At 31.6% G+C, this 25738-nt stretch overlaps 2 protein-coding genes across 3 annotated transcripts in view; one reads left to right on the top strand and one right to left on the bottom strand.

Moving 5' to 3' along the window:
• The first annotated feature begins 4328 nt into the window (after positions 1-4328).
• On the top strand, positions 4329-14376 carry LOC137926085 (cecropin-like). Of its 2 annotated transcripts, none has more exons than XM_068769629.1 (2): positions 4329-4465; positions 14237-14376. In XM_068769629.1, exons 1-2 carry the CDS (start codon positions 4370-4372, stop codon positions 14345-14347), a joined length of 207 nt encoding a protein of 68 aa, XP_068625730.1. In that variant the 5' UTR covers positions 4329-4369; the 3' UTR covers positions 14348-14376. The 2 variants fall into 2 exon arrangements, 1 of the variants encoding a protein (XP_068625730.1); XR_011107690.1 differs by lacking the exon at positions 4329-4465 and adding an exon at positions 13379-13514.
• Positions 14377-23429: 9053 nt separating this feature from the next.
• The window catches only part of LOC137925831 (ATP-dependent DNA helicase pif1-like), a 34233-nt gene continuing 31924 nt past the window's right edge, over positions 23430-25738 (bottom strand). Inside the window, exon 3 of the mRNA XM_068769291.1 lies at positions 23430-23528. Coding sequence (XP_068625392.1) covers positions 23430-23528 — 99 coding nt within the window. The remainder of the gene's footprint in view (positions 23529-25738) is intronic.

Raw genomic sequence — 25738 nt, forward strand, 5'->3', positions numbered from 1 at the left:
GAGCACCGATTCCTATAACGCGATGTACAGGCCTGGTTAATGCTAGCACAGGTAATACATGTTTTGTTATGAACTTTTATCTTCTCGGAAAAATATGCTAAAATGAGTCAACTGAGTCATTGAGTTATGCAGATATAATATTTCTTTTAATTGAGCCATGAGTAAAAAAAAATATGAAGTTCCTTATGCATTGCAAACGATAAAAAGTAATTCCCCTTTTTTATTCTAATTTGTGACTATTGTATAATAAAAAACTGTCATAGAAAAAATGTGATTATAAAAAACTATACTGAAATGAAACGTTATAAATTATTGTGACATTGACAATACTAACTAAACCATTGTATGTAGGATAGCATTAGAGTTTTTACGTTATTTAAAATTATTCATATAATTACAATTTTATAAACTTTTTTAATCTTCCTTGAAATTCTATCGAAGTCGTTTGCGTGACATTTGGCGTTTCCGTACATCATGGTGGTATAGGGAAAAAAAAAGTGTTTTTGGAAGTAGTCGTAATAAATCCGTAATAATTTTTTATTTTCAACCAAAAAGATTTTTTTCTGAGCGTGGGCATTTATTAAAGATTTTCTTGGTCCTTGGTTGTGAGTATTTCAAAGACGACAATTTATTTGATACATATTTGTAATAATAAACTTTTAGTAACTTGTATACATTTTAAATTATCGCACTTATATTAGACAACGTATACGAGTACCAATTCCTAATTCGCATAATTTATTTGACAAAGACATGCGAAATTGAATGTTTTCGTTACCTAAAATACTCGTATGTTTCAGTTCATACACTTTTAAGTACTTTTCTAATTCTTAGTAGTGTAGGTTTTTATCTATATAGCAGATGTCTCAAAATATTAAATTTCCTGTTGAGGTTTAATGATGGTTATTGAATGTTCGAGGTTACCCCGTCTTGTTTAAACTATTTTCTTTGTTGTACTTCATTAAATTTTTCAAGTTAGGTACCAAAAAGTTGTCAGAAACTAAAGCAAAGCTTTCCTTGACGAACGGGACGGAAAGTTTTAAGCGCGATCTGGTGAAATTTAATTTGAAGATCAAGTTGTAAATCACATTACAAATGAACTCGTATTGAAAAAAATCAAATTCATTATTTCACCTTAATTATTACAAGAACAACTATTTATAGGTATAGTAGGTACAGGGCGTAACCTAAGTTATATCCAAAAATCGTATGTAAGTTATGAAGCATTATTACGATTAAAGAATTGAAAAACTTAAGGTAATCGTTGTTTCAGTCTATAGACGCATGTAGTACATGGCAAAGATATCTATGGAGAGATAAAATAATCGACAGGCTTGGCAGAGGACGTAGCTGCCCTTCTTCTAGAAATTTGCATATTAACAGTGGCAATCCTTTGTAATTGATGTAAAGTGTGAATTATATAAATTTATATCTCAAGAACCGAACCCGGGACCAACGCTCACGTCTAGGCACTCTTCAGTTGGGCTGACATATTATTGAATTAAATAATAATAAGTTAGATAACTGGCGTATGTCAAGTCGTTGCCGTGTTGCAGTATTTTTGCTCGTTTAATTGTATCTCTAAAATCGTAAACAAAGGAATCTCTTACATGGATAGTCTGTCCAAAAGAAATTCCAAGATTTGGATATTCGTATATCGCAAGCGTGTGATATCATATACATGGTGTAAGTTTAATATGTTACAAGGCGATAAAAATAAGCATTGCTTTTATAATCTAAATCCAGAATGCATTTTTTTCGGGTAGAGAAATCCTTCGAAAGTTATATCCAATTTCTAACCAAAATCCTGTGACACACTCTAGATACTGATGTTTTAATAGCATAAGCCTTATCTAAATAATATACGAAAGGAATTGTTTCATGCATCAAAGAGGCTTTTTACATACCTGCGATAATTCACTCGTTGATGCGGAGCCAAAACCATAGTTATAGAGGTTTGTTTAACATCTAGTTCTCTGCGGATGTAGATCTAATTTTTCTCTCTATCTATCTCTCCTGCTTCTTTCTGAAATATTATTGTGAAAAAATTAAAACAACGCATAAGATTTTTCGTACAATATACAAAAGTCGTTAAGTAACGTACTCCCAGCACATACAGAGTGATTTAAAGACGTGAATGTGTAGCTTATTTGTCAGCAAAAATCTTTAAAGCTTCTACACCTATTTCTTATCACCCTGTATAAAATGATCGCTATGAAATATGTTACATTTATTTATTTATTCTGTTAGAACGCAAAAGGCCTATTCTGACAAGTGAAAAGTCAACAAAAGCAGATTACGTCTAGGAGTGAACCATAGCTAATTTTAATATATAGTTTACATGTTTAAGTCTTTTCTTTTTATATTATCATTACCTTAATAATAATTTTTTTAAACCATTCATTTTGTAAAAGGTGTGCCATACTTTAATTGACTACTAATTACCTGTACATTCACCCCTTTAACATTTATAAGTACCCAGGATGTGAACAAAAATCCTTTATTGACGCTTCTATTACAGTTTACGCAAAGTTTTCCTAAATTTTACTAGGAAACTCTGTCCTTACAAAGTAACTGTGGTGTTTCACATAACCATACGTTGCTTTTATTTTAAAAATGAAAGCAGTTTCAAAAGAAAGCTTACATTTGTTTTCGATATTTTTAGTTCCGTTTCGATCTCGACATCTATTTTTCTTCGGTATTTTCATAGCGTTCTGTCTTTACAGTATATTATTAAGGGGTAGTACCGCCGATATTAATTATATATTTATTGTATAAAAATGTATGTTATATGAGTTAAATATATAAATAATTAAAATCCAATTGAAAAAAAATACTTGATAAATACTAGACATAAAATAACGACAAAATTTTGTCTTCTGAAAGTTAACAAATACTTCATGGGTACTACTATACGCTTACATAATAAAGTTCTATAATATACCTTAGAACTTTTTAGTTTTAAATCTAAAATTATTAATATATACTATTAAAGAAACCTTATTACAGAATTCAATGGTTTTTAGTTGATCGAAAGGTGTGGAACTTGGTTTGTTGGCACATTTATGTGATTGGTATTATAATATACACATAAAATATTGTAAAACTATTTAAAACGTGTAACTGTTGAGTTTTTAATCTGTTCTTTTCGGCAAATCAGCATTCCGAGCAGTTAATAGTTCGCTACCTGTAATATTAAAATAATCGACGTCTAAAAATGCATGCAAACGCCTACTTGAATAAAGATAATTTTAATCTGAAAGCCGGTAGGATAAAATATAGGTTATAAAGGCTTGAGTAAAAAAGTACGTAAAATACGCCTCTTCAGTGTGAATTTTTTTTTCGAAAAAATAAATCCTATGAAGAGGAATCACGTATTGCCCGTAAGCATTGAAGGTTTAACCCCGTATTTAGTTTTTACGTGAACGTGATTATAAATCCCAGCTAACTTCTAAACTATTTTTGGAGGAGCTATCTAAAACTAAAATTTTGTTTGGATTAAATAAATAAAATTGTTTTCTATTGCCAGCGGCAAAAACGATACTTTACATTTAAATTAAACTTTTAAAAAGAAGAATTAAATTAGAAAAGTAATTCGCAAGTTAAAGCGGGACAAGAGAATAGACAAAAATGTATAAACATTTTTATATATGTAGATTACATTGATTTAGGGAAAAGATTGTTTTTATTAGTAACAGTTTAAAAGTTAAAACATTAAATCAAAAAGTTTTTACTGTAAAACAGGTTTTATTTAATTTAATTTTTGACCAATTACTTTCAACATTCTAGTAATGGTAGCCCAGCGGTAGAGGACTAATACTTGCAATCGTAAGTCATAGGTTCGACTGTAACTGCTCATAAACAAGTTTCCATAGAATGAGTATATAATATAGCAATGACTGCTGCGAACTATAATACTACACTGTGATCGCTAACCTGCCTGCCACGTGTGGCGATTATGGTATATTCCCCATAGACATTTTTGGGGAAGGCCTATGTCTAGCAGTGGGCATCTATGAAGTCTGTCTGGGCAGAAAGTTTCAAAAAAATATCTCTTATTTCAAATCATGTCAGAAATTCCTAAAATAACCGGGGATTCACTTCTTTCATAAACTGTGGTACTTTTTGCTATCGTTAAAATGTTTTGACCCGTTATCACTAAACTCGCTCTCAATTACTCATTTAAATCTCAACCTTCCCGTACAATTATAATGTTTATTTTCCTTTAACGATCATTTCGGAGCTGCAAAAATAATTTGGCCGTAAATTTGAATATATAATGACTGGGATATAGTTGTAAAATTCATTCACAACTCTAACTTCACGAACTAAAGCTTAAGAAACAAATCCTTCAAATTAAAATTTGAAAATGAATTTCGTAAAGATCCTTGTGTTCGTCATGGCTTGCTTTGCAGCTGTCAGTGTGACGTCGGCAAATCCAAGATGGAAGATTTTTAAAAAGATTGTAAGTATAATTTTAGCCACTATAATTTTGTAGTTGTTATACAAAACTTTACAAAACAACAAAACTATAACTATAGTTTTGTTGTTTTGTATAGTTTTGTTGTTGTTGTACTACAATTTTGTTGTATTAAATTCACAATTTTAATCTTCATTCGAAAACTTCTTTTAAATTTACTTATTCACAATAATGTTTTTAAATTTAAAATTTTTTCAGGAAAAAGTTGGCCGCAACATTCGAAACGGAATAATTAAAGCAGGGCCCGCAGTCCAAGTGGTCGGACAGGCTTCCTCGATTTATAGACAGGGATAGATAGTAATAGACCTTAAATTAAGTGCCATAATGTTTACAATAGAATATAAGGAAACACTGCCAAATTGTATTTATAAATAGGTTAAGCAACTTACAATAAACGTTTCTTTTATTTTATTATCTATTTTATTTTGCAACTAACTGGCTAGCCAGACGTCCTTGTCTTAGCTATAAGTAAGTGTCTATTGTAATTCATTTTGTCATATAGAACCTCGATAGACCTATTTTCTAAAGCATCATAAATAAAGTGTAATCGGTGCTTTTCCAAAACGGCAACGGGCGACGTACAAATGGCCCACTTAAAAAATATGAATTTTTAAGATTGATGGCACAAACAGTCAATGACTGGTCTTGTGATTTATTTGTTGATATTGCAGAAGCAAGTTGCATATGAAATTGTAATTTAAAAAATAATCTGCAGTCATTTATTTTCTTACCAAATGGGAATTAAATTATTCTATTAAAAAATCAATTTCAGTCAATGATCACCCTTTATGTACAAAAGGAGGTTTATCGTAAAAAAAACAATAGGTCTTTAAATTTCCAGGGACATTAATTTGCGTGTGACTTTGTGTGTTTGCATTTGATGTATTTGAAGTTATGCTGCTATCCGATCTAGGCATTGTGCAGCTTCATCGAAATTGAGCCCGAGGAAATAGAGATCCACGGACTAAAAAATTAACACTGGCGATCGTACCCCAGTTACAACGAAGATGTGCATAAGCGGAGAATTACAGCACCGTACGTGTATAGTGTAGTTAATGAGGTGTGGTGTATGTAGGACGAAGCAAGGACTACTCGGCGGTCGGGAGTGACACGGGCCTCTCCGGACCGCCCTCCCTTGAACGGGAGTTAGGCGGACGCGGCCGCCGAGTCATATGTATGTGAGTGGTGAAAGATTTGTGCATCGAGGCCGACCATTTTAAAGTGTAGCAAAATCAGTTTTAAAGGTGTAGCAGCATTTAAAGAAGTTATTAAGTTACTTTATTAGGAAATCTATAAGTATAATTATACTAATGTACACTATGTAAACTATGTAACTAATGTAAGCTATGTAATTATACGGTATTTACTTGTGATTATTTTCCCTGTCAATTTGATTTTACTTTTTTATTTAATTTTTGGTCTTTTATAACATCAACTTGTTTCACCTACCTTTATTAATTTATCTCTGCGTCGCCTAAAGTTTAATAGTTAGAGAATATCTTCAGAATAAAGTTTGCCGTTATACATAAAATGTATTAAAAAGTTTTTTAAATAAATAATGTAGTGTTAATTAAAAAAATTTGACCACTTTAAATATTTCAAATAAAAATTAGTGAAATCTCTTTCAATGAGTGCTTGGTTTCTTAATTTGAATCACATTTTAAAATAATACACAACTTTGCTTTATCCATACGGATATCATAACATCACTACCTGAAAGAGCTCTCGAGCGAACTTTCGATTAAGAGGCTAAGACAACATATTCAATTCAAAGTTACGCCACCACGAATTCAGTGTAACTTTTTATGCCAACATACAAACGTATACCCATGACTAAAAAAAAAACTTCTATGTAATAATATAACATTAATTGTAAAGAACACATGTACAAGTTATTGACATCAAATATAGCATTAATAATACATTTATTGTATCTCTAAAATCGCGATCATATAGGTTTTAATTATTGGATTGACGTAATTGTTAACTTACTGCCTAAATCATGGTGTCGACTAGAATTTTAAACTTCACATGCTTTATTGCATTGGTTTAGTAATTTCACTGCCTATCGTTCTTAAAATGAGAATAAAATATGTTCACGAATAGTTGTCAAAAACCACATTCTTTTTGTCATATAAATCCTTCGATAAACTTTTTAGTAGAGAAATCTTTTAACTTTATCGTTGTTCAACTCCCTAAAACCTTTCGGTATGCTTTAGACGCCGTTATTTCAATATTATACTTGTCAAAAAATACGTTAATAGATTTATTACATGCGTCTGAAAGGCTTTACATACATGTCTGCGACAGATCACTCGGGAATTCGATGTGAATGTCAAAAATGTAGGTTGATATATCCTTCTCCAATATCTAGGTCTCTCTCTGTCTTCTTGCTCGTTTCTGAAACATTATTGAAATAATACATATCGCAGTCATAATAATTTTCGTAGAATTAAACATTAGCCCAAGAAACCAGCAAATATGCAACAGCTTGATTTTAAATCTTAAAGCGGATGTTCCACTCTTAAAGTTAATTAAATTCTCGAGCACCGTAGTGTTAGAAACGTGGCCCCTTTTAGTGGACCGGGCGTCGCCTTGGATCCAATTTCTTGACGTAAATAGATTCCGAAGTAATGTGATGAGAAACCTTCAAGCGACGTCGATAGTAATTATCAATTTTGCGGCGTGGATAGCTTATGAACGGTGAGGGAATAGTTCAGCAAATGAAACAATATTATGGTTTTATAGTAACATTAATCTATAGATTTTAAAAATATATACTAGTGATGTGCTCATATAATTGATTATATTACCGCACTACACACGTCCGAGATACATTCAAATTCTTTGTCATTATTATTTCAGCCGTAGAAGGTCCACTGTTGGACATAGGTCTCTTCGATAGGTTTCTAACAATGCCAGATTTGAATCGGCTTGTATCAGAATATTCCGACGATCTGAACAACGTCGTTTGTCCATCTTGTGTTTGAACTTCGTCAGCTGCGCTTGCCTATTTGTGAATTCCTGCAGCTAGAACGCGTTCTAAATCTATTTTCTTTTTATCAACCGTTAAGACAAATATCGGTAAACGTGCCCTTTATTTAGGATGTGTGACCTCCACAATTCATATATTAGTGATATTGATATATTGTCGTGCTCTCTTGTATCTTTTAAAAGACAATTTCATTCGAAATTATTGGATATACACAATACATTTAATCCTTATTGGAATATGACGGCTTGCCGTGACTCGTAATTATTACTGTCTGTTCTGCAGAATGCGCTTGATCCCTGTTTAGTAATGCTTTTGTTTTGTTTTATTATTGTTTGGCTTTAATTCATTAAATGTTCTTAGTGAGATAGTTTCAAGGTAACAATTGTAACGAATTTTGTATTTCTATGTTTGTAATTTCTTCCTGTTTTTTGTTACTGTTTATCTCCAATAAAGTAAAATAGGAACCTTAAGTGCATCAAAGGCCCTGTCTACCTACCTACCACATCAACTAGCCAATACGATAGATAAGTTCGGTTATTTTCGTTCGTGTAGGAATACTTCGTAGCTTAAAATATACATGATTTTCTTAATGTAAATGTTAAAATATTTGTATATAGAATTTAATAAACCAGTATAAAAAAGTAACCGTTATAAAGGAAGAAGTAAATGAACTTGTGTTCTTCACTTTTTATGTGTTTTTAATGAAACATATAACTTACGTTAATATTGCAAATCTTTCACACAAAGCTCACGCCAATAAGTTGTGTAATTTTTTTTCATTGCATACTAAAATTTAAGACCGTCTGTAATGTCAATATTATTTAATTAACTAACTTGTAAAAATTCTGGTAAATCACCTCTCGATATTTATAGACTTTCGACAAATGAATGTTTACGTTTAGTTATCAATTTTATAACCATGTTTTAATTAGCCTACATAAGTAATGGATGTATGAGCCAACAGAGTCGTACTTAAAAAAATAAAATATAATCAATATTTGTTTTTTTTATTATTTGACCATGACCGCCAACCGTCTTATTATAGTAGTCGGGAGATCGTGCCCAAAACGGCCACTGGTCTTTTCCTTTTTGTTGACTTAATGGGGGAGGCATATTAGCAGCAATGGGCTTTCTGCGGCTTATGGCAATCTTCTCATAGCGTACATGTGTGGTCGCTACCAGTGATTCTATGTGAATAATAATATCCATAAACATTATAGATAGTGATTGTTTTATTTAAAAGAACACTCGTGTTTGGTCTCGCCTAATATATTTCTCTATATATTTTTAAATAATGGTTAATGTCACAGAACAAACCGAAACGATATTTTTAATTTACCGATGCAATGAATACGTCCCTGGCACTAAGCGTTCATATGTGCAATGACGCAGAGTTCCGATAAGGGGTCACCGGAGGTCAACCCGCTATCGGACCTGTCTGAAAGTGAATCCCCTCGGAGATTCGCTTGCGGTAATGAACCTTTTCCTTCGAGTTGAAACTTGAACTTGGCATTGGGTTATCTTTTTATTTCAATTTCCGGTTTTATTTATTACAAACAATTAAATTTAACAATTAAAGTTAAATAGAAGTGGTAGACCAGTGGTAGAGAAAAAGAAAAAGATTTGCGATCGCAGGTAATGGGTTCGATTCTCGGGATCCAATCATACAAATTTAATTCGCATAGTGCGAAATTATCATTGTTCACAAGTTTTCAGAGGATGTTCATCAGCGTCCTTTGCGTACCCTAATACCACAATACGACCTTCAACCCGGCTGCCAAAGGTGGCGATTTTGGGTAACCCCCCATAGATATCCATATATCCTATTAGTGGTCGTCTATGGCTTGAAACGAAATTAGTAATTTTATAAATATATATTAAAATAGGTAACGTATGTTTGTTCGTATTAAAATAATATTTTATTTGCTACTCAAAACAGAAATCGTCGAATTTTTAATAATCACGCAATTAAGATACAACATTTTTTTATCCTCTTTGTTGTATATCAACAAAAAAAAAAAATCTTGTGTAGTAAGATTCAGGTAAATCCGCCACATTTATGTTATGTCCCCGCAGTGTCGTGCTAATTGATTCTACTTACAACGCTTGAATAACTGTTCTATTGTGAATTATTTAGTCACTTAGCTAACTCATTTCTCGGTCCCATGTACCTCTGTAACCCAGCGGTGGACCAATCCTATGCACGTACACGGGTACCTTATTCAGTGCTATCCGAACGGAGATGGAAATAGAGTTGGAAAGGAAGGTGGAGAGTGACAGTGTGACCTCCATAATAGGGGAGCGATTTCCCGTGACCTCAACTCTGTCGTCAGTCGACCTAGGAGAGTCCAACCGACGCCTCATCTATGCCGAGCTATGAGGTCAAATTAGGTTCTCCTATGGATCTCCTCATTTTGATCTCAAATTGAAACTCTGATCGTAGCTCTTTGGAAAATGTTTCAGAGCTTCTCAGACGCCCGATCCGAGCTCGTTGAAATTTTTCTTTATAACCTTTAATTAAAATTCTTAAATAATATTACAGTTAATAAAGATTACATGCAATTATAATGTTACATTAATTAAAATTCACACCTATTCGTGCTGTACAAATATTGGTTTTGGCATAGAACTAAATTGGGTCAGGTATCAATTGGGCAAAGTAAAATAAGTATAATAGATTATAAGCAACATGGAACAGCCATTTTTTGGTTATTAACACTTAACCCTTAATAGCCTGATTTACGAAAGAGATTTTTTTTAATATTACTGTGTTTGCTTGAGGGTCTAAATGAAGGGAAAAATGTTTTTTTTTTAATTTCGTTGGAAAGAATATTATACAACAGTAAAATACATACGGCCAAACTTAAAAAAAAACTAATAGTAATGTGAACATTCGATTTAAAAGATTGGTATCAAAATTGAAACTCTAGGCTATTAAGGGTTAAAAAATAATTTCAAGGACTTTAATAGATTAGTTTACACGCAATATTATAATAATTCAATTCCTAATGTCCTTAAGTTTCAATATCGTGTTAATGTGACTTCATAATTGTTACTTTTAATGATTATTTGAAATATATGAAAAAAAATATTTTGTGTACCTAAGACTTGACTTCATTGAGTTATCAAACCTTACTATGGGCGATGCATACGCTTTTAGATATGATCATAGATAAGGTTAAAACGCCATTGCTAGATTTAATAAAATTTTAAAGAACGTTTGTATGATAAGGCTTATTACACTGTGAATTTCATACAAGATAGCACACCTAGGGATGCTGTTCCACAGGCTATATCATAGTTTTCACCTATTTTTCTCGAATCTAAAGGATTAAAATTTCGCATAGGTCTTAGCTTAACGTCAATGAGTTATGTAAATTGTAAATAAAAAATATATAAATTTAGGATATGAAACGATATTATTAAGACATTCCACTCCCCCAAACATTGTCACCACGACCAGTTTTGAGCTGCCTGCAGCCAGCGGCTTCCCATGATCTTAACTATATTGTCTATTAGTCTTAACTATTTGTATATTGTGGTCACCATACGAAATCCTTTCGGTCCCAGAGACCGTCGGTTCAACAGGGGATGTGCTGGGCCCCTACCATTTTTAATTATTTATTTAAAATTGAATTTATTAAACATCATTAAGCTTTCACTTGTACAACCGCATATATGTTATTAAACAAATATGAATAGGTAAATTAAATGTAATCATTTGACGATAAAAATTGATCAAGCGATATGGCAATAATTCAGAGAGTCGAAATTTCGGAAGCGATTCTCCCTTGGCCAAGGTTTCTTCCATCAATAACAGTTGGCACAGGCCGCTTCACCTTGACATTTTCCAAGACTGGACTACCTCATTCTGAAAAATCTCTTTTGTTTGTAATTTTACTTTTGTTAATTCATTGTAGTTTATAACATGATTAATGTTTTAATGTCTTCTTTTACTCTTAGTTAGATTGACAGAAAAACAAATGAAAAAGGTTTGAAACAAAATTGTATTAACTTGTTTATTTTTTTTAAATATCACTTTAGATAATGCCATTATAACCAGCCAGGCACAAATAGCACAATCCAAGACATTTATTTACTAGTTTATACACAATGTTTGCGAGAAGACCTTTTCTCCGACCTAATATTTGAGCAGTAACATGATAATGTTAATTTTGAACATTTAATAAAGCAGAGTGTGGTATAAAGTGCATTCCGCCATGAGATAAATTTGAAAAATAGTTTTTTGATTAAAATTTTATACTAAAGTATGCTGCTTCTTTACGTTTAAAAAGTGTCGTTTTCAATATAACGTATTATAATTAAACCGAGATAGGACCCACTAAAAGAATGTTAAATGTATATCAAGACACCCCGCGACAAAGTGACACCATGGAAAATCAGTTTATATGCCCTAATGTTTCCATATGTAATGAAGTCAAATAACAATAAAGTGTTTACTGACAAATTAGTAACAAAATGAGTTTAAGTTTTTAAAATAAGTCAATCAATCTATGATAACCAATGTAAATAGCTGTAATCTGGGAATGTAGACGAGAGAATGAAAGCGATGCAAGGAGAATGTAGAACAAAAATAAAAGATCTGAAAAACTTATTTACCTAAATTACATGTCCCTAACCCACACATGGCAGCGGCAATGAAACCTTTATTTTAAAAGAAGACGTACAATGGCAATGCTATTATAAATATATACAATAATAATACAATGTAATGTTCTAGAATCAACATTGGTATAGTATCCGTGTGTTTGTGTGTGTGTGTAAGGGCACTTATTCCTTAATTCTTTCATTTGTCACCACTGGATAGCGGAGCCGTCGCGTGCTGGTCTTCTTTAGACTCGTTATTAAGAGTACGAACGATCGCTTTTGAGTAGAAGAACTTATACGCGTAAATTTCGTCTTGAAAAGGTCAACAAATTGTTCATAGGTCTGTGTGTTACTATATATAATAAAGTTCCACAACATGTTTACATCTTCCTTTTTTAAATTTTAAATCTAAAATTGAAGCTTGATCGAAATGCGTGGAACTAGGTTTGTTGACTAATACATAGTTGTTATAATGATGTTTTAATGTACGCTTAAAAATTATTAAATTTCATTTAAAAAGAGCAACTACGTATTACGTTTCTGGCCGGCTTATCGCAGCAGATTACGAGCTGGTGTTAACTTACTAATAATGTTAAAATATAGACGATCCACAGTGCATATAAATGCCCACTTGAATAAAGGTATTTAAAAAAATTAAAATCACGTGTAAAAAGTTATTATCTATAAGATTGGCATGTTATTACGTAGTCCTGGACTTTTGGTTTAAAAAAGTTTACTATTCGTATGTAGTACAGATTTTTTTATGAACTAGGTGTAACCGTATACACGTTGCTGTATATAAAAATGTTCATGTAATTAAATATGTTAACAAAATGGCTGCATATTTAATTCAGACATAAATAGACAAAAATATTTTCAAAAATCTTCCCGGGGATATACCAATTAATTTAAAAAAAGGCGATTGGATGTATGGTTTTTGAATCTATCAAGCACAGACAAATACACTTTTACTTTTATATACATAAATTACTAAAGTAAATCAGTGTGAAATATACGTGATAGTGGATTAATTAAAATGTAGTAAATATATTTTATGGCATCTTTAACTATAATGCGATGAATGAAACATCTCCCGGTACTTTCCTCGTTAAACCATCTTCTTATACATTTACGTAGTAAATACACAGAGTTTTGCTAATAACAAATATATCCTTAAAGCGTTGAACATAAGGATCATTATTTTGAAATATTAATTTTATCGAACGCAAACATATGTTGGTATGTCCAGACATATATACCTCAACTCACCGTTACAAGACACATTGCCTTCAGCGAGCTTTGTGGAGTAATCAAGTTTAATAAACTTTTAAAATGAAATACACAACAGTACTTCTCTTTGTTTTCGTCGCTTTCATGGCTGTGGCGTACGTGTCCTCGGCGCCTAGTCCATGGAATCCTTTCAAGGAGTTGGTATGTTATATTTCTTTATCATATCAAGACTATCTTAAACATTATAACAGGGTGTTGGTCTAAGAACTTTAAAGGGGTGAATTTATAATTCATTTGCTGTCAATTAATACGTGGTACATCCTATCCAAACAAAAATGTTTTCAAAAATAATTGTAACATCGCATTACTGCATTTTAAAATGAATTATTATTTATTATCCGTCCCTTAAGACTTAATATTGCCAGAAATTAATGGCCTGTCGCATTCCAATAAAAAAAATTAATTTAAAATATTTCAGTTACCACAGTTAGCACAATTATACAGTGCGATTGGAATAAACTGTTAAGGCTTTAAAGATTTTTACTGAAAATTAGGTTATACATTAACACTCCCACACTTAAACTATTTCAAAGCTTTTACACCTATATATAATCATCCTGTATATCTGTTAGTTTTGTAATCGAACAAATCAACGAAATTTACAATTTGTTTCTCTTTATTAGTATTAAAAGCGTTTATTACACATATGATGTATGTATAACAATATATTTTAAATTTTCTTTAATTAAATATTTCTTTTAATAGGAATTTTTATGTCTTAAAAGTAGAACAATTAATACAAACGTTTGCTAATATATGTATTAGCTTAGAACTGTTTCACATAAATTAACAATTACCTAAGTAATTTAAAGGTGATATTGTATTTAATATAAAAACATGTTAAATATCTCTTTCTCTTTTAGGAAAAAGCCGGGCAGAACATCAGAGATGCCATCATAAGCGCAGGTCCCGCAGTTGACGTGCTAGCTAAGGCCCAAAGGGTGATAAATGGAGAACCAGAAGAGGATGAATAAATTATGTATTATATTATTATTTATTTAAAGACTCTTTTATTCTTTTCACCTATTTACACGCCTTCTATGTTATACATTATTAATCTATATTTTTATATGTATAACTATATAAAAGTTTCCACCAATGTACCGACTCATCACGAAACCTCTTTAACTATAAGGCATAGAGACTTGAAATTTCGTAGTAATGTTTTTTTGATTAAGTAAATATCAGCTTAGAACTAGTTTTAATATATTATACCTGCAATATGAGTATGAGGGGCGTTCATTAAAAAAAGTTAATTTAAAACTAGTGCTATTTTTTATCTCTTTACTATAGTTTAAACTAGTGCTGTTATAAGTGTTAGCTTAGCCAAATTATTTTTTGTCACGTTAAAAATTAGGTAATGTTTTTTTTTTAAATAATCAAGCGGTTGAGTTTATTTACTACAATGGAAATCGTAGTTATATTAAATGTTTTTCTTTTATCTGTACTTGGACAGAACTTATGAAAATCTCGTATTCTAAAAGGTTGTTTATTTGAGAAATATTCTTTGCTTACTTATAAAATTACGCAGCGAATATGAAATTCGTTTTTGTACGTGTCTGATCTGAGTTCAGACAATAATAGCATATTGTGACTCAACCACAAACGATAAGGAAATGCCATCTATTCATACACCGCTGGCATAATGGTTTTTAATATTGCGTTAAAAACAAAGGATTTTCTATTTACAGCTAAAGGTTGGATACTAGTAGGACTGAGGGCGATAAAACCAAAATCCCTTTCTAACTCGCTGAATTAGTACAGGAGTAACTTTAGCTAATTTCTCTGACTGATGTAAAATGTGATTAGTTAGGAATAAGTAATCTGTCTGTTAAGATGAACGCAAATGTATAACAAGAAGAACTGTTTAAACCTATTACTTGGGTCATCCGCCCTGAGCATCATACCCCACTCTACCTACAAGGCGATGGACCCGTCATCTGCGCGGTGATTCCTTGAAATACTGAGAAGTTATCTCTATCAGATATAGCTTGTCATATTAATAAGATCTTTGGCTCTAATAAACGATAAATTAATCGTCGTCAACGTTCGTCTCCTAATATGTATGAAGTGAGCCGTTAAGTGTGTACTTAACATTTTCATATATCATTACTGTCTTTTGTTTTGTAACATTACCTCTCAATGATATTGCGAAGATTGCGAGATCAAATTATCTTTGTCGTCCAGCATTGGATATAGACTTTTCTAGCGATTTCCAGAGGAACAGTTAAAAGCGACTTACAATCGACGTCTTTCGCCGACCTTAACAGGCGATTTCTAAGCCATAACCTCAAAAAGGGGACCCATCGCGTGGAATACACATTTTATTCGTATTGTCGCTTTTAAAATTTTATCAATTTAAAATACTTTAAGAATACTATAAATTAATTTGTTACAATAAGCTTTGTTGTACTATTGTATGTAAGCTAATAACTCAGAAACACATTTAGTTTTTAATTTAGTATTAAGAATTCTCATTTAAATAAAACAGATCTGTCTATTTCGAATAGATCGCAAATAGATGAGTAGTTGTGGCTTGGTAGTTGATTAAGTTTGTAACATGCAGCCGTAGATTTGACTGCGAGCAAACACAACCGACAGCGCAGCGCATTAGCATGTTGAAAGTTCTCAGTACTAATAAATTACCTATGTGCACTGCCAATAAGTATTCCAATATGAAACAGTAAACATATTAGTACTGAACGCAGTACCTGTAGAGTTTTACATTATGAAATAAATTAATAAACATAGCTAACTGTATAAGTGAAGGTGCCTCGGTAAGAAATATTTTTTTTTATAATCTTAACCGTCACAGAGTGACTGATCCAAGTCTCTACTTATATTATGAAAAGAACTGTCAATTGTCGATAAGCAGATTTTCAAAAATTAAAATTCAAAATTGGAACATTTTTGTTTACTGGTCAGACTGGACGGTAAGAATCGTTTCTGCGTAGTTTTTTTTTATTTTTCTATTTAATAAGCTCTCTGAAATCTTCCTCCATTACTTTTGAATTTGGTATTATTATTTTGGTATACCTGAGATTATAATTAAATTAACCTAAGATTACTCGCCTAGACATGGTGTCGTTTATTTCCATGTATAATATTATATATATCGCTAGATGTAGCACAAACCCATCACCGTTGCGTTCGTTGGAGGAGGCCTGTGCCTTGTAGTGGGCAACTGTCAGCTGAAAAGATACGATTATGAATGTAACAGCATTAATGGTTTTAGATTAGTCGTCTTAAATGGTAAGTACCGAGTACTATGTTGAACTAACACCGCAGGTTTGTGGGTTGGTATTTTTCTGCCCTATGACGTAAACAATTATTATATTTGTATTATCCCCGTGCCATTCGAGATCGATACTGCAGACAGTTTTAATTCTTACTCGCTATTCTATGAATAATTATAAGACAGATAAGGAAACCATAACTCTGTGAAATTAAATGACCTTTTTATTTGACATTGGTTATCAGATTCTATCGCGTGCGTGTGTTCGAAAATTTAGTTTACTTGAACACGAGAGATATTTAAACCTAGATCACTATCTATAAGTGGCACCAAAACTACAACCCTAGCACGAAAAGGGAATTTTATAGTCAATAACAAAGTTTTCGTTCGGGATTTGTATCATTTTCAAGTTATATAGAAGAATATAATACCATAACACTTATTTTCAGAAAATACCTAAAAAAATTTACTCGGCCATTGAAAACTTATACTCTAATTCAATATTTTTTTCTCTCTCTGTTTCTTTATTCTTTCTGATTCAAGTGCGATATAAGATAATATGAATTTTTATTTATTTATCATAAGTATATATGAATAAATATTTGTGTATATGTTTGTATGTCGAAACCCGTGGACTACCCGCTACTTCTTCTTCTTTTTCCATACTAATGTCGTCTGAAAGAAATTGATTTTAGTGATAAATGTGTATATATTTTCGAAGGTATACTATAAATAGTTTTAGCCCACAGACGATCACTGCAAGGCATATGTCACTCTCAAAGATATCTATAGGGGGATATGCCATAATAACTTTGCAGGCAGGTTGATGCGATCACCCAGTGTGGTACGTTGTGGTAACTTGTTTGTGAGAAGTGGAAATCGAATATAATTAATGCACGGAGTGTGAATTATTCAAAATTGTATCTCTTGAATGGAACCCGTGACCTACGATCGCTAGTCTCAATCTATCGCTGGAATACCACTGCAAAAATTTTACGATACCACTGTTTTTATCATCTTTGCATTACTTTATTAATAAATAGAGGGATATACGATAATTGTCATGCATAGCGAGCGGGTAAGCAATTGCAGAATGGTGTTACGGTACGCAAAGGTCGCTGCTATCCATCCTCTAGAAACTTGTTTGTGAGCAGTGGCAATACTATATAATTTAATGCACAATGTGTGATCATTTAAAATTGTATGCTGGGAATCGAACTCGTGACCTACAATCGCTAGTTTTATTCCACTACCTTTAGGCTACCACTATGCATTAGTTATTTTTTGATTTAGAACTCTATAAGTGTTACAAGAAAATAACACGTGAGTTAAAGGTTTTCTTTCGGCTACGGGGAGTCCCTCCGAACATGAACGTAGGGAGGTACCTTGCCTCCGTCCACTAACACCGTTACATGCACTGACTGCAATGCGCGTCGTTAACTTCTGTATGCATCCTTATGTCTTACACAATAGAGTTTAATATAGCTAAAGAGTTAAATATTTAAGTGTAAAATTCTATTTGTTTTATTATAACTATATAAGCATGTTCGTTTGATGGAGCATCATTGTACTTTAGTCGCTGACCAGGTAACTTGTGGCATCACTTACCGAAAGTAAACTTAGATACTCTAAAATGAATTTCAAGTGGATTTTGAGCTTTGTGGCTGTCCTGTTTGTGGCTCTTAACGGAGTAAATGGTGCGCCAGAGCCTAGATGGAATCCTTTTAAGAAATTGGTAAGTTTTTATGATAAAATTTTCTTCTAAGATATAAAAATAAATTGGTTGATTTTAAACTTTCTTCGTATAATATAGTCAATAAATACTACTAACATATATTTTAACATAGAAAGTAATCAAATTAAAAGGTCCTGCTAAATTATATGATGAAAATTGACGTTTTATAACTGGTATAAGATTGTTAATAAGTTTTCACGAAGGTTGCGAATTTGGAATAAAATTAATATTGATTGTTTCAGGAAAAGGTTGGGCAAAACATACGTGACGGGATCATCAAAGCAGGCCCAGCGGTGAGCGTCGTGGGTGAAGCTACCTCCATCGTTCGGCCCGGGAAGTAAATCAGTAGACGAATGTATTGACTACAAATAAGGCTTATTCTGTATTAATACATATTTTATTTATCGGCTTGTATTTTGTAAATAAATTAATTTTGTTATGTTTATAATTTTTTATTTCATGAACCTTGATGTTCTCGAATTTTAAGTAAGGAATATGGTAAAGACTAATTAAATCAAATACGCCTTCTCGTTGTTACAACGGTGATATACTATTGTCTACAAATTTCTTTGATATCTCACCGCGAATATAATTCATAAAGGAATAGACGTGTTCAGGGGTTTGCAACATGTGGCTCCCAGGATGTAAAGCAGCGGCTTTTTGGTTCAATATACACATAAGCTAACCAATAATTTATAATTATTAACCATATTTATCCAGAGATTGTTGTCCAGATCCAGAGGTTGTTGAATTTAATCGCTCTGATGTATGTTATTATTTTGTTTTTTTTTTTTTTTACGTACAAATTACATTGTTGAGTAAAGTTTAAATTATCTATTTGAATGATATTGCAGGCTTCGTTATTTGTGATTTTTTAAGATCAATTGTTCCTTATTGAAGTACAAGTTAGTGTTGTATATAAAGGTTTAATTAATTTAATCTTTGGCTTAAGCAATAAGAATTTATCTAATGACATTACATTACAGATTTTTTTTACAAAAAAAAACCCTATTTACATGTGAATAAATAGGTATTTTCTCATATATTCATAGAGTAGATTCGTTTTTTTAACAAAAAATATTTAAACCACATTAATTGACAGCAAGTAGAATTTTTACCTCACTCCAAAAAGTTTTTGTAAATTGTATACTTTCATTCTCCTACTTAAAAGATCGCAGACCCTTGGCCATATCGCTAGGGATGAAACCGATTTGCCTATTTTTATTGCTTATTTTAGTTATGTCATAAAAAGTTAAGAAAAATTGTGAGAAAAATATTAAAATTTATATTTTTTTTGTTCATAAATACGGAGCATATAAAAGACTTGTCACTTGCTGTCAGAAAGTTGATTGCAATGATAACTAAAAAGGCCTGATAAGGTGTAATTCCCATATTTGAGATGAAAGACCTAAAGAAGAGAAGAAGAATGAAAGAGATGAATACATTACTGCATGTTCTTAACTTAATATAGGTTTTTAAGATCTCTAACCGCACTGAAGAAACAAAATTGTAATAGCACCGAAACTGTTGTGCTGCGCTTTAGGCATGTGCGCGGAGAGACGAGGGCTGAATCGGCAGCTATGTTTCATCAGTCCACACACTCTCTTTTTCCTAAACCCACACCTCGCCAAACTTTCCTAAAATGTAAAATATTACAGTGGGGTCAGTATCTCATGTAATTTATTTAAGGTTAAATAACATGTGACAAAACTCGTAAATGAATATAACGAATGACACAGAAAAAAAATTAAGTTATTATAAAATTGGTTGTGACAAAAATAAAAAAATGGATAAATTATACCTACTTAAAAGACTAGTAAAATAAAAATAAAGATATAATTATAAGATTAGTCAATTAATGATGTTATTAAAAATGTGCTAAATGCCACCTATTTTACCTAAATGAATTATTATTTATAAAATTATTAATAAATAATAACCCGGAAAAAAAAGACTGCTATCAGATAACGACGAAACAAAAAATGTCTCAGTGGTCAAAAATGCTCCACATTCCCAAAAAATTATCAAATCTTTATTTAAATAACATTAAAATAAAATATTCTAAAATAATAATTAGACAAACAACTTTTAAAAGTTGTTATTTATTTGATTATAATGTATTTAATATATATATATACTGTATTTAATATATATAATAATATATACTTATTAAAGTCTTCAAGTGTACAAAATAGTAAAGTTATATTTGTGAATATTCTTTGTTTATTACTCATTATCAATCATTAATGAAAGAAATTTAATCAATAAGTAGAGTAAACACATAGAAAAGCGTAAAAATTATTTATTATTTACATTGTAAATAATAGATAAAATTTGTTGGTCTTTATAAATTTTAATCATATAATCTGTGGTACTGCTTATCTTGGTTGACCCAATTTGTTAAATTTAACAGATGAGGGACTCAAATAGTGGGTTGTCAATTATATATAAGATTGGGAATCGCGGATCGAACCCGCGATCTACGATCACAAGTCTTAGTCCTCTACTAGTGTTCTCGTGTGTTATATGAGGATAGTAAAAATATATATGATTTTTACAAACTACAAACAAAAGGACTTATATCGGTTTTTAAAGAACACTGGGTCTTTACGTCGCGATGTTAGCGGATCTAAAGGTAAATTATATTTATGAAAAAGCCTCTTTAATTCACGATTTTTTTTTATTTTATTCGTCCTCTCCTTATAAGACAAGAAGACATGTGGAAATCAAAGTTTTCATAGTAACACTTTTATAACAATAATACGAAAAAACCGTTATTTATGTGTTCATGTGCGTAAAAACGTAAGGTTTTACCTTTTAAAGAACAGGTAGCCCGTATTTTAGCTACAGCATAAGGTTACGTGTAATTGACCATGCGAAAAATATGGATTTTATTTTCATTATTTGAAAGGGGATACGCAAAAGAACCAAAGTCACAGACGTAGCTCGAATAATTGCTCATTTGAATTGCAGTTGGTGATATACGTTATCCATGCAACCAACGGCTATTGCGGCCGAAAGATCCTTAACAAGACGTGGCATGGGTAGGTTCTATAATAGGTTGACTGACGAGAGTCGCTGGATGCGCGCAAAAGTGGTCATGGTTCTTATGTTTGGAGAAGGCTTCGCAGTGGGCGTCTATCGACTTATGTTACAATGACGAAGAATCTTCTATGTATAGAATACTACAGTATTTAGAAAACCTATAAGTAAACATGAATGAGATACTTGAATAATTGCGTAGTCATGCGAAAAAGAAACATATTTTTATTAATATAAATTATATTCTTATCATAAATGTAGATCTACAGAAGGCTAAATGTCCATAACCTTCAGATTTACAACAAACTTGTTAACTTCCTCGCATGTCTTCTTGAAGACTCGATATTCGCTTATCTATAGAATGCTGTATATTGTTATCTATAGTTATGTTCGTAATGCAACATAAAAATATGTTTTATTAAATTTATATGAATATAATTTTGAGTGTACAGTTTGAAATACAGAAAAAAAGAACAAACAATACATAAAAAGATGGTATTAATTTTCTACATTAATATTAATTTAAAACCAGATATTACTATTAACACTATAATATTGGTCATGGCTGGTCATTTTAATATGATAGGTGACGTTAAATAAAACAACTAGCAGGGATTTCCCATGTCTAAATATATCTACGTTTCTTTATTTATCTTTTGAAGTCATTACTTTGGTTTTTGTGCATGTATTTAAATGTAATCTTTAATAATTGTAATACGGGACATTGTTATGTATATTTTGATTGATCAACTGTAAATATAACTCTGTGTTATATGGTATATATACGAGAGCATGAAGTGTAAATCAATGTTATAAATTACGTTTTGTAAAAATTTGTACAAAATGAAAATACATAAAATATTTCTATTAGTTTTCGTTGTCGCTTTAGCATTGAGCAACGCGTCTGCCGGTCGACGACTATGGAATCCATTTGCAGAGCTCGTATGTGTTTTTTAATGATTTAAATAATATAAACGTAATTACTTATTATGTAGTATATTGAAGATATATCTCTGTTTAATAATGTCAACTCAACTGCATCAAACTTAACCCTTAATAACCTAGAGTTTCAATTTTGATACCAATATTTTAAACCCAATGTTCACATTACTATTAGTTTTTTTATAGGCTGGCTGTACGCATTTTCCTGTTGTATAATATTCTTTCCAACGAAATTAAAAAAAAAAAAATTTTTCCCTTTATCTAAACACTCAAGCAAACACAGTAATATTAAAAGAAAAATCACTTTCGTAAATCAGCCTACTAAGGGTTAAAATAATTATGAGAGATATAACTTCGACTTTGGTCTTTCAGTAACTCCTTTTATTGAAATAAACCAAGCGCAACATGATCACTTTAGTGCAGTGCTTCGCAACCGGTGTGCCGTGGCACACTGGTGTACCGTAGGTAAAATTAATAAAATAAAATTTTAAAACTTTTCATTATACATATTTTATATTAGAGACATTGGCACGTTACGTTCACTCGTCTCTCCAATTTAGCGTTCAGTGTGCCGTGAAATTCTAGAAAAGATTTTAGTGCACCGTAGATGAGAAAAGATTGCGGATTACTGCTTTAGTGTACTGGTAAAAAATTACTCCTGCCCCATAATAGTTGAATAAGAGAGCTTAGGGGGAAACTATATTCTCATTGGAGACGTCTGAGGTGTTCATAGTTCGATGTATAATCACAATATAGTACAAACTCAAAATAAAGTATGACGTAGTCAATTACAACTATAATAATCAACTGCATATTTTTTTGACTATTAATTGTTAGTTTGTATGTGGTCCTGAGACCAGACTTTTTAGGAAAACATGGGACTTCGTTACAAAAAATTAGGTTTAGGGTAGGCGGTTAATAATGAGAATAAAAGTTGATTCAAATAATTTATTTATTATGGTTATTATTACATGATAAAAATATTAAAAAAATTAAGTATTAAATTTGCAGTCGAAATAACAGCCTCATTTGATGAAGATTTATTAAATTAACGATTCTTAATTTTACTGTGATCAAATTAAGTGTTTTTTTCCATTAACAATTACTTTCCGGGTTTCACGATGGACGCCGCCTGGCCTATCACACCCACAGCGGGGCCGGCCTTAATAATACCGTCACGTATATTCTGACCAACTTTCTCCTGAAACAAGAAAAAAAGTTAACACAATAAGGTACTTTTTCCACTTGAAGTCAGAAATTTTCCTTTACGAAAAATTCTTAATGCCTCTTGTATACCAATGGTTTATACTATAAAATAATTTTCTCGTACCAAATGGTACACCTTACTTTCATAAGGAATAACACCTTAAGTTGTTAGGATTTAAATTAATACCTGATATACAATAACTTTTGCGCTTTATTTATAAATATGTTTTTAATAATTAATGTGAACTGTACACTATTTGCAGAGAGAAATAAAAACGCCTGTCGATTTGATACGAGCAATGCATATAATATTACAATTAAAAAAATTGTATTGAAAATAACTAATAGGCACAAGTATATCTATGTAAATGGTAGTATATGTATTTTTACTGATACAATATAATGTTAATATATTATAAGAGATTTTTAGGGATATAGTTATACCTATCCGTGATTATATTCTAAACGTTATACGTAATTAAAAATGAGTTTCTAGAATCAAATTGTGAATATGAGACACATGCAATTTTAATTTAAACTTTTACAATAGTTGCGAATTGTAATATTAACAAATTTATATAGAAAGGTTTATTTCAAAATGTTGGCGGAGGTTCTAGGAGCGTTTATAAAGCATGGTTTCAGCGTTGTTTCATAAAATAAATATGTCACATATACAATTCTTTTTTATTTCGACTTCGACCAGTTTAATGTTTTGGAGATTGGAGAAACTACTCTCTCCATTTCAAGATTTCGCTATCTCAACCTCGATTTATGTAGCTAAGCTCGAGTCCTCCTTCGGTATCCCTTTCGGTCCCTCCCGGGCCGTTACGTATAGCTGTAAGTTTCCCCAAAAGGTGGTTCCCTGTTACGTCGTGGCATTGTTATTAATCCCTAACAAGACTTACGAAATATGCGTTAATTCTCTATTGTTTTATTATTATTTGCTTAACTATCATGTAATATCACACTACGATTTCACCTAAAAATATTATAAGCAGATTTCTCGAATACTTAAAGACATGGCTACGATATAGTCTATTGTCTACAATTAGGAGTAAATTCATAGTGAATTGGTTTACAATGGAAGTAAAAGAACAGGTATAACTTGAAAATTTCTCCAAATCTATTGAAGTATCAAGGCTAGTCAAGAGCCAACATCAACTCATTTTCGGAACTGGATTCTAGAGCAGCGTTGGTAAGATCATATTAAATTTCGTTAAACAGGGAAGGGGGTCTGGTTGGTAATAGTGAACGTTAACACATTGCATGGAGGTCTAAAAACCTTACTTAAACCCGCCCCTCTCTGTGCAACGCGATTTTACCTTCAACCGCAAAATCCATTGAATGCTGAGAAGTTACATTTATAATCAGTTTAAAAATTTTATCTACATCAGAAGTACATCTTTTGTAAATTATTAGTGCCTTAGCTAAAAATACCAATATCCGTATAGAAATTATGATTTCTTTAGAGAGAGATTTTTTAGATATTGGTTATATTAGCGTGTTTTTACAACTGTAACATTAATAATAGAATTTAAATTGTTTACAGATGAAGGTGCCAAGAGGCAGAAAGAAGGCAATACCACGTTCCCCGACAAAGTTATCGTAAAATCGATGTTATGAAGAACAAATTATCTGAGTAATATTTTTTTATCATCACCAGCATATCAAGCTGTAGATTCATACTATAAGGTATAGATCTTCCGCAAACTTCGCCACAATGACTGGTCTAATTATGACGTCGTTGCATCTAGTGCAGAGCCTACTCACGTTGCGTCATCACTCGTAAATCTTTCGGCCCCAACAATACAAAACAAATGAATAGTTCATAGTAAAATATAATAATAAAATTTATAAAATATAATAAAATTTATAACTGACAAAACAGACTTTTATTTGGGTAATTTAATAAACACTTTGCTTAAGCATGCATAACGTTTCGAGGTTTTCTCGCGCTGAAGATTTATAGAGAAAATTTCTCAAGTAACTTACCAATTTCTTAAAAGGATTCCATCTAGGCTCCGGTGCACCACTCACGTTGCTTAGAGCAACGAATAGAACGAAAACGAAACTTAAAATCCAGTTGAAATTCATTTTAAATGTTTTATTTATAAGTAACAAGCCACAAGCTATCAGGTAAGCGTTCCTAATTCAATGATATTCCTGTAGGCAGGAGTGCTTTTATACATATCACTTAAACAATAT

Source organism: Battus philenor, unplaced genomic scaffold (genome assembly GCF_028537555.1).
Source record: "Battus philenor isolate CCGP_79_NKW_IND1 unplaced genomic scaffold, ilBatPhil1.0.hap1 SCAF_28, whole genome shotgun sequence".
Classification (NCBI taxonomy): domain Eukaryota; kingdom Metazoa; phylum Arthropoda; class Insecta; order Lepidoptera; family Papilionidae; genus Battus; species Battus philenor.

What these genes read in the sequence shown, in the direction of transcription:
- LOC137926085 (XM_068769629.1), top strand. Translation starts at nt 4,370, where the DNA reads ATGAATTTCGTAAAGATCCTTGTGTTCGTCATGGCTTGCTTTGCAGCT. An exon ending in GGAAGATTTTTAAAAAGATT is followed by an intron (nt 4,466 to 14,236) that starts GTAAGTATAATT and finishes TTTCTCTTTTAG; the next exon opens with GAAAAAGCCGGGCAGAACAT.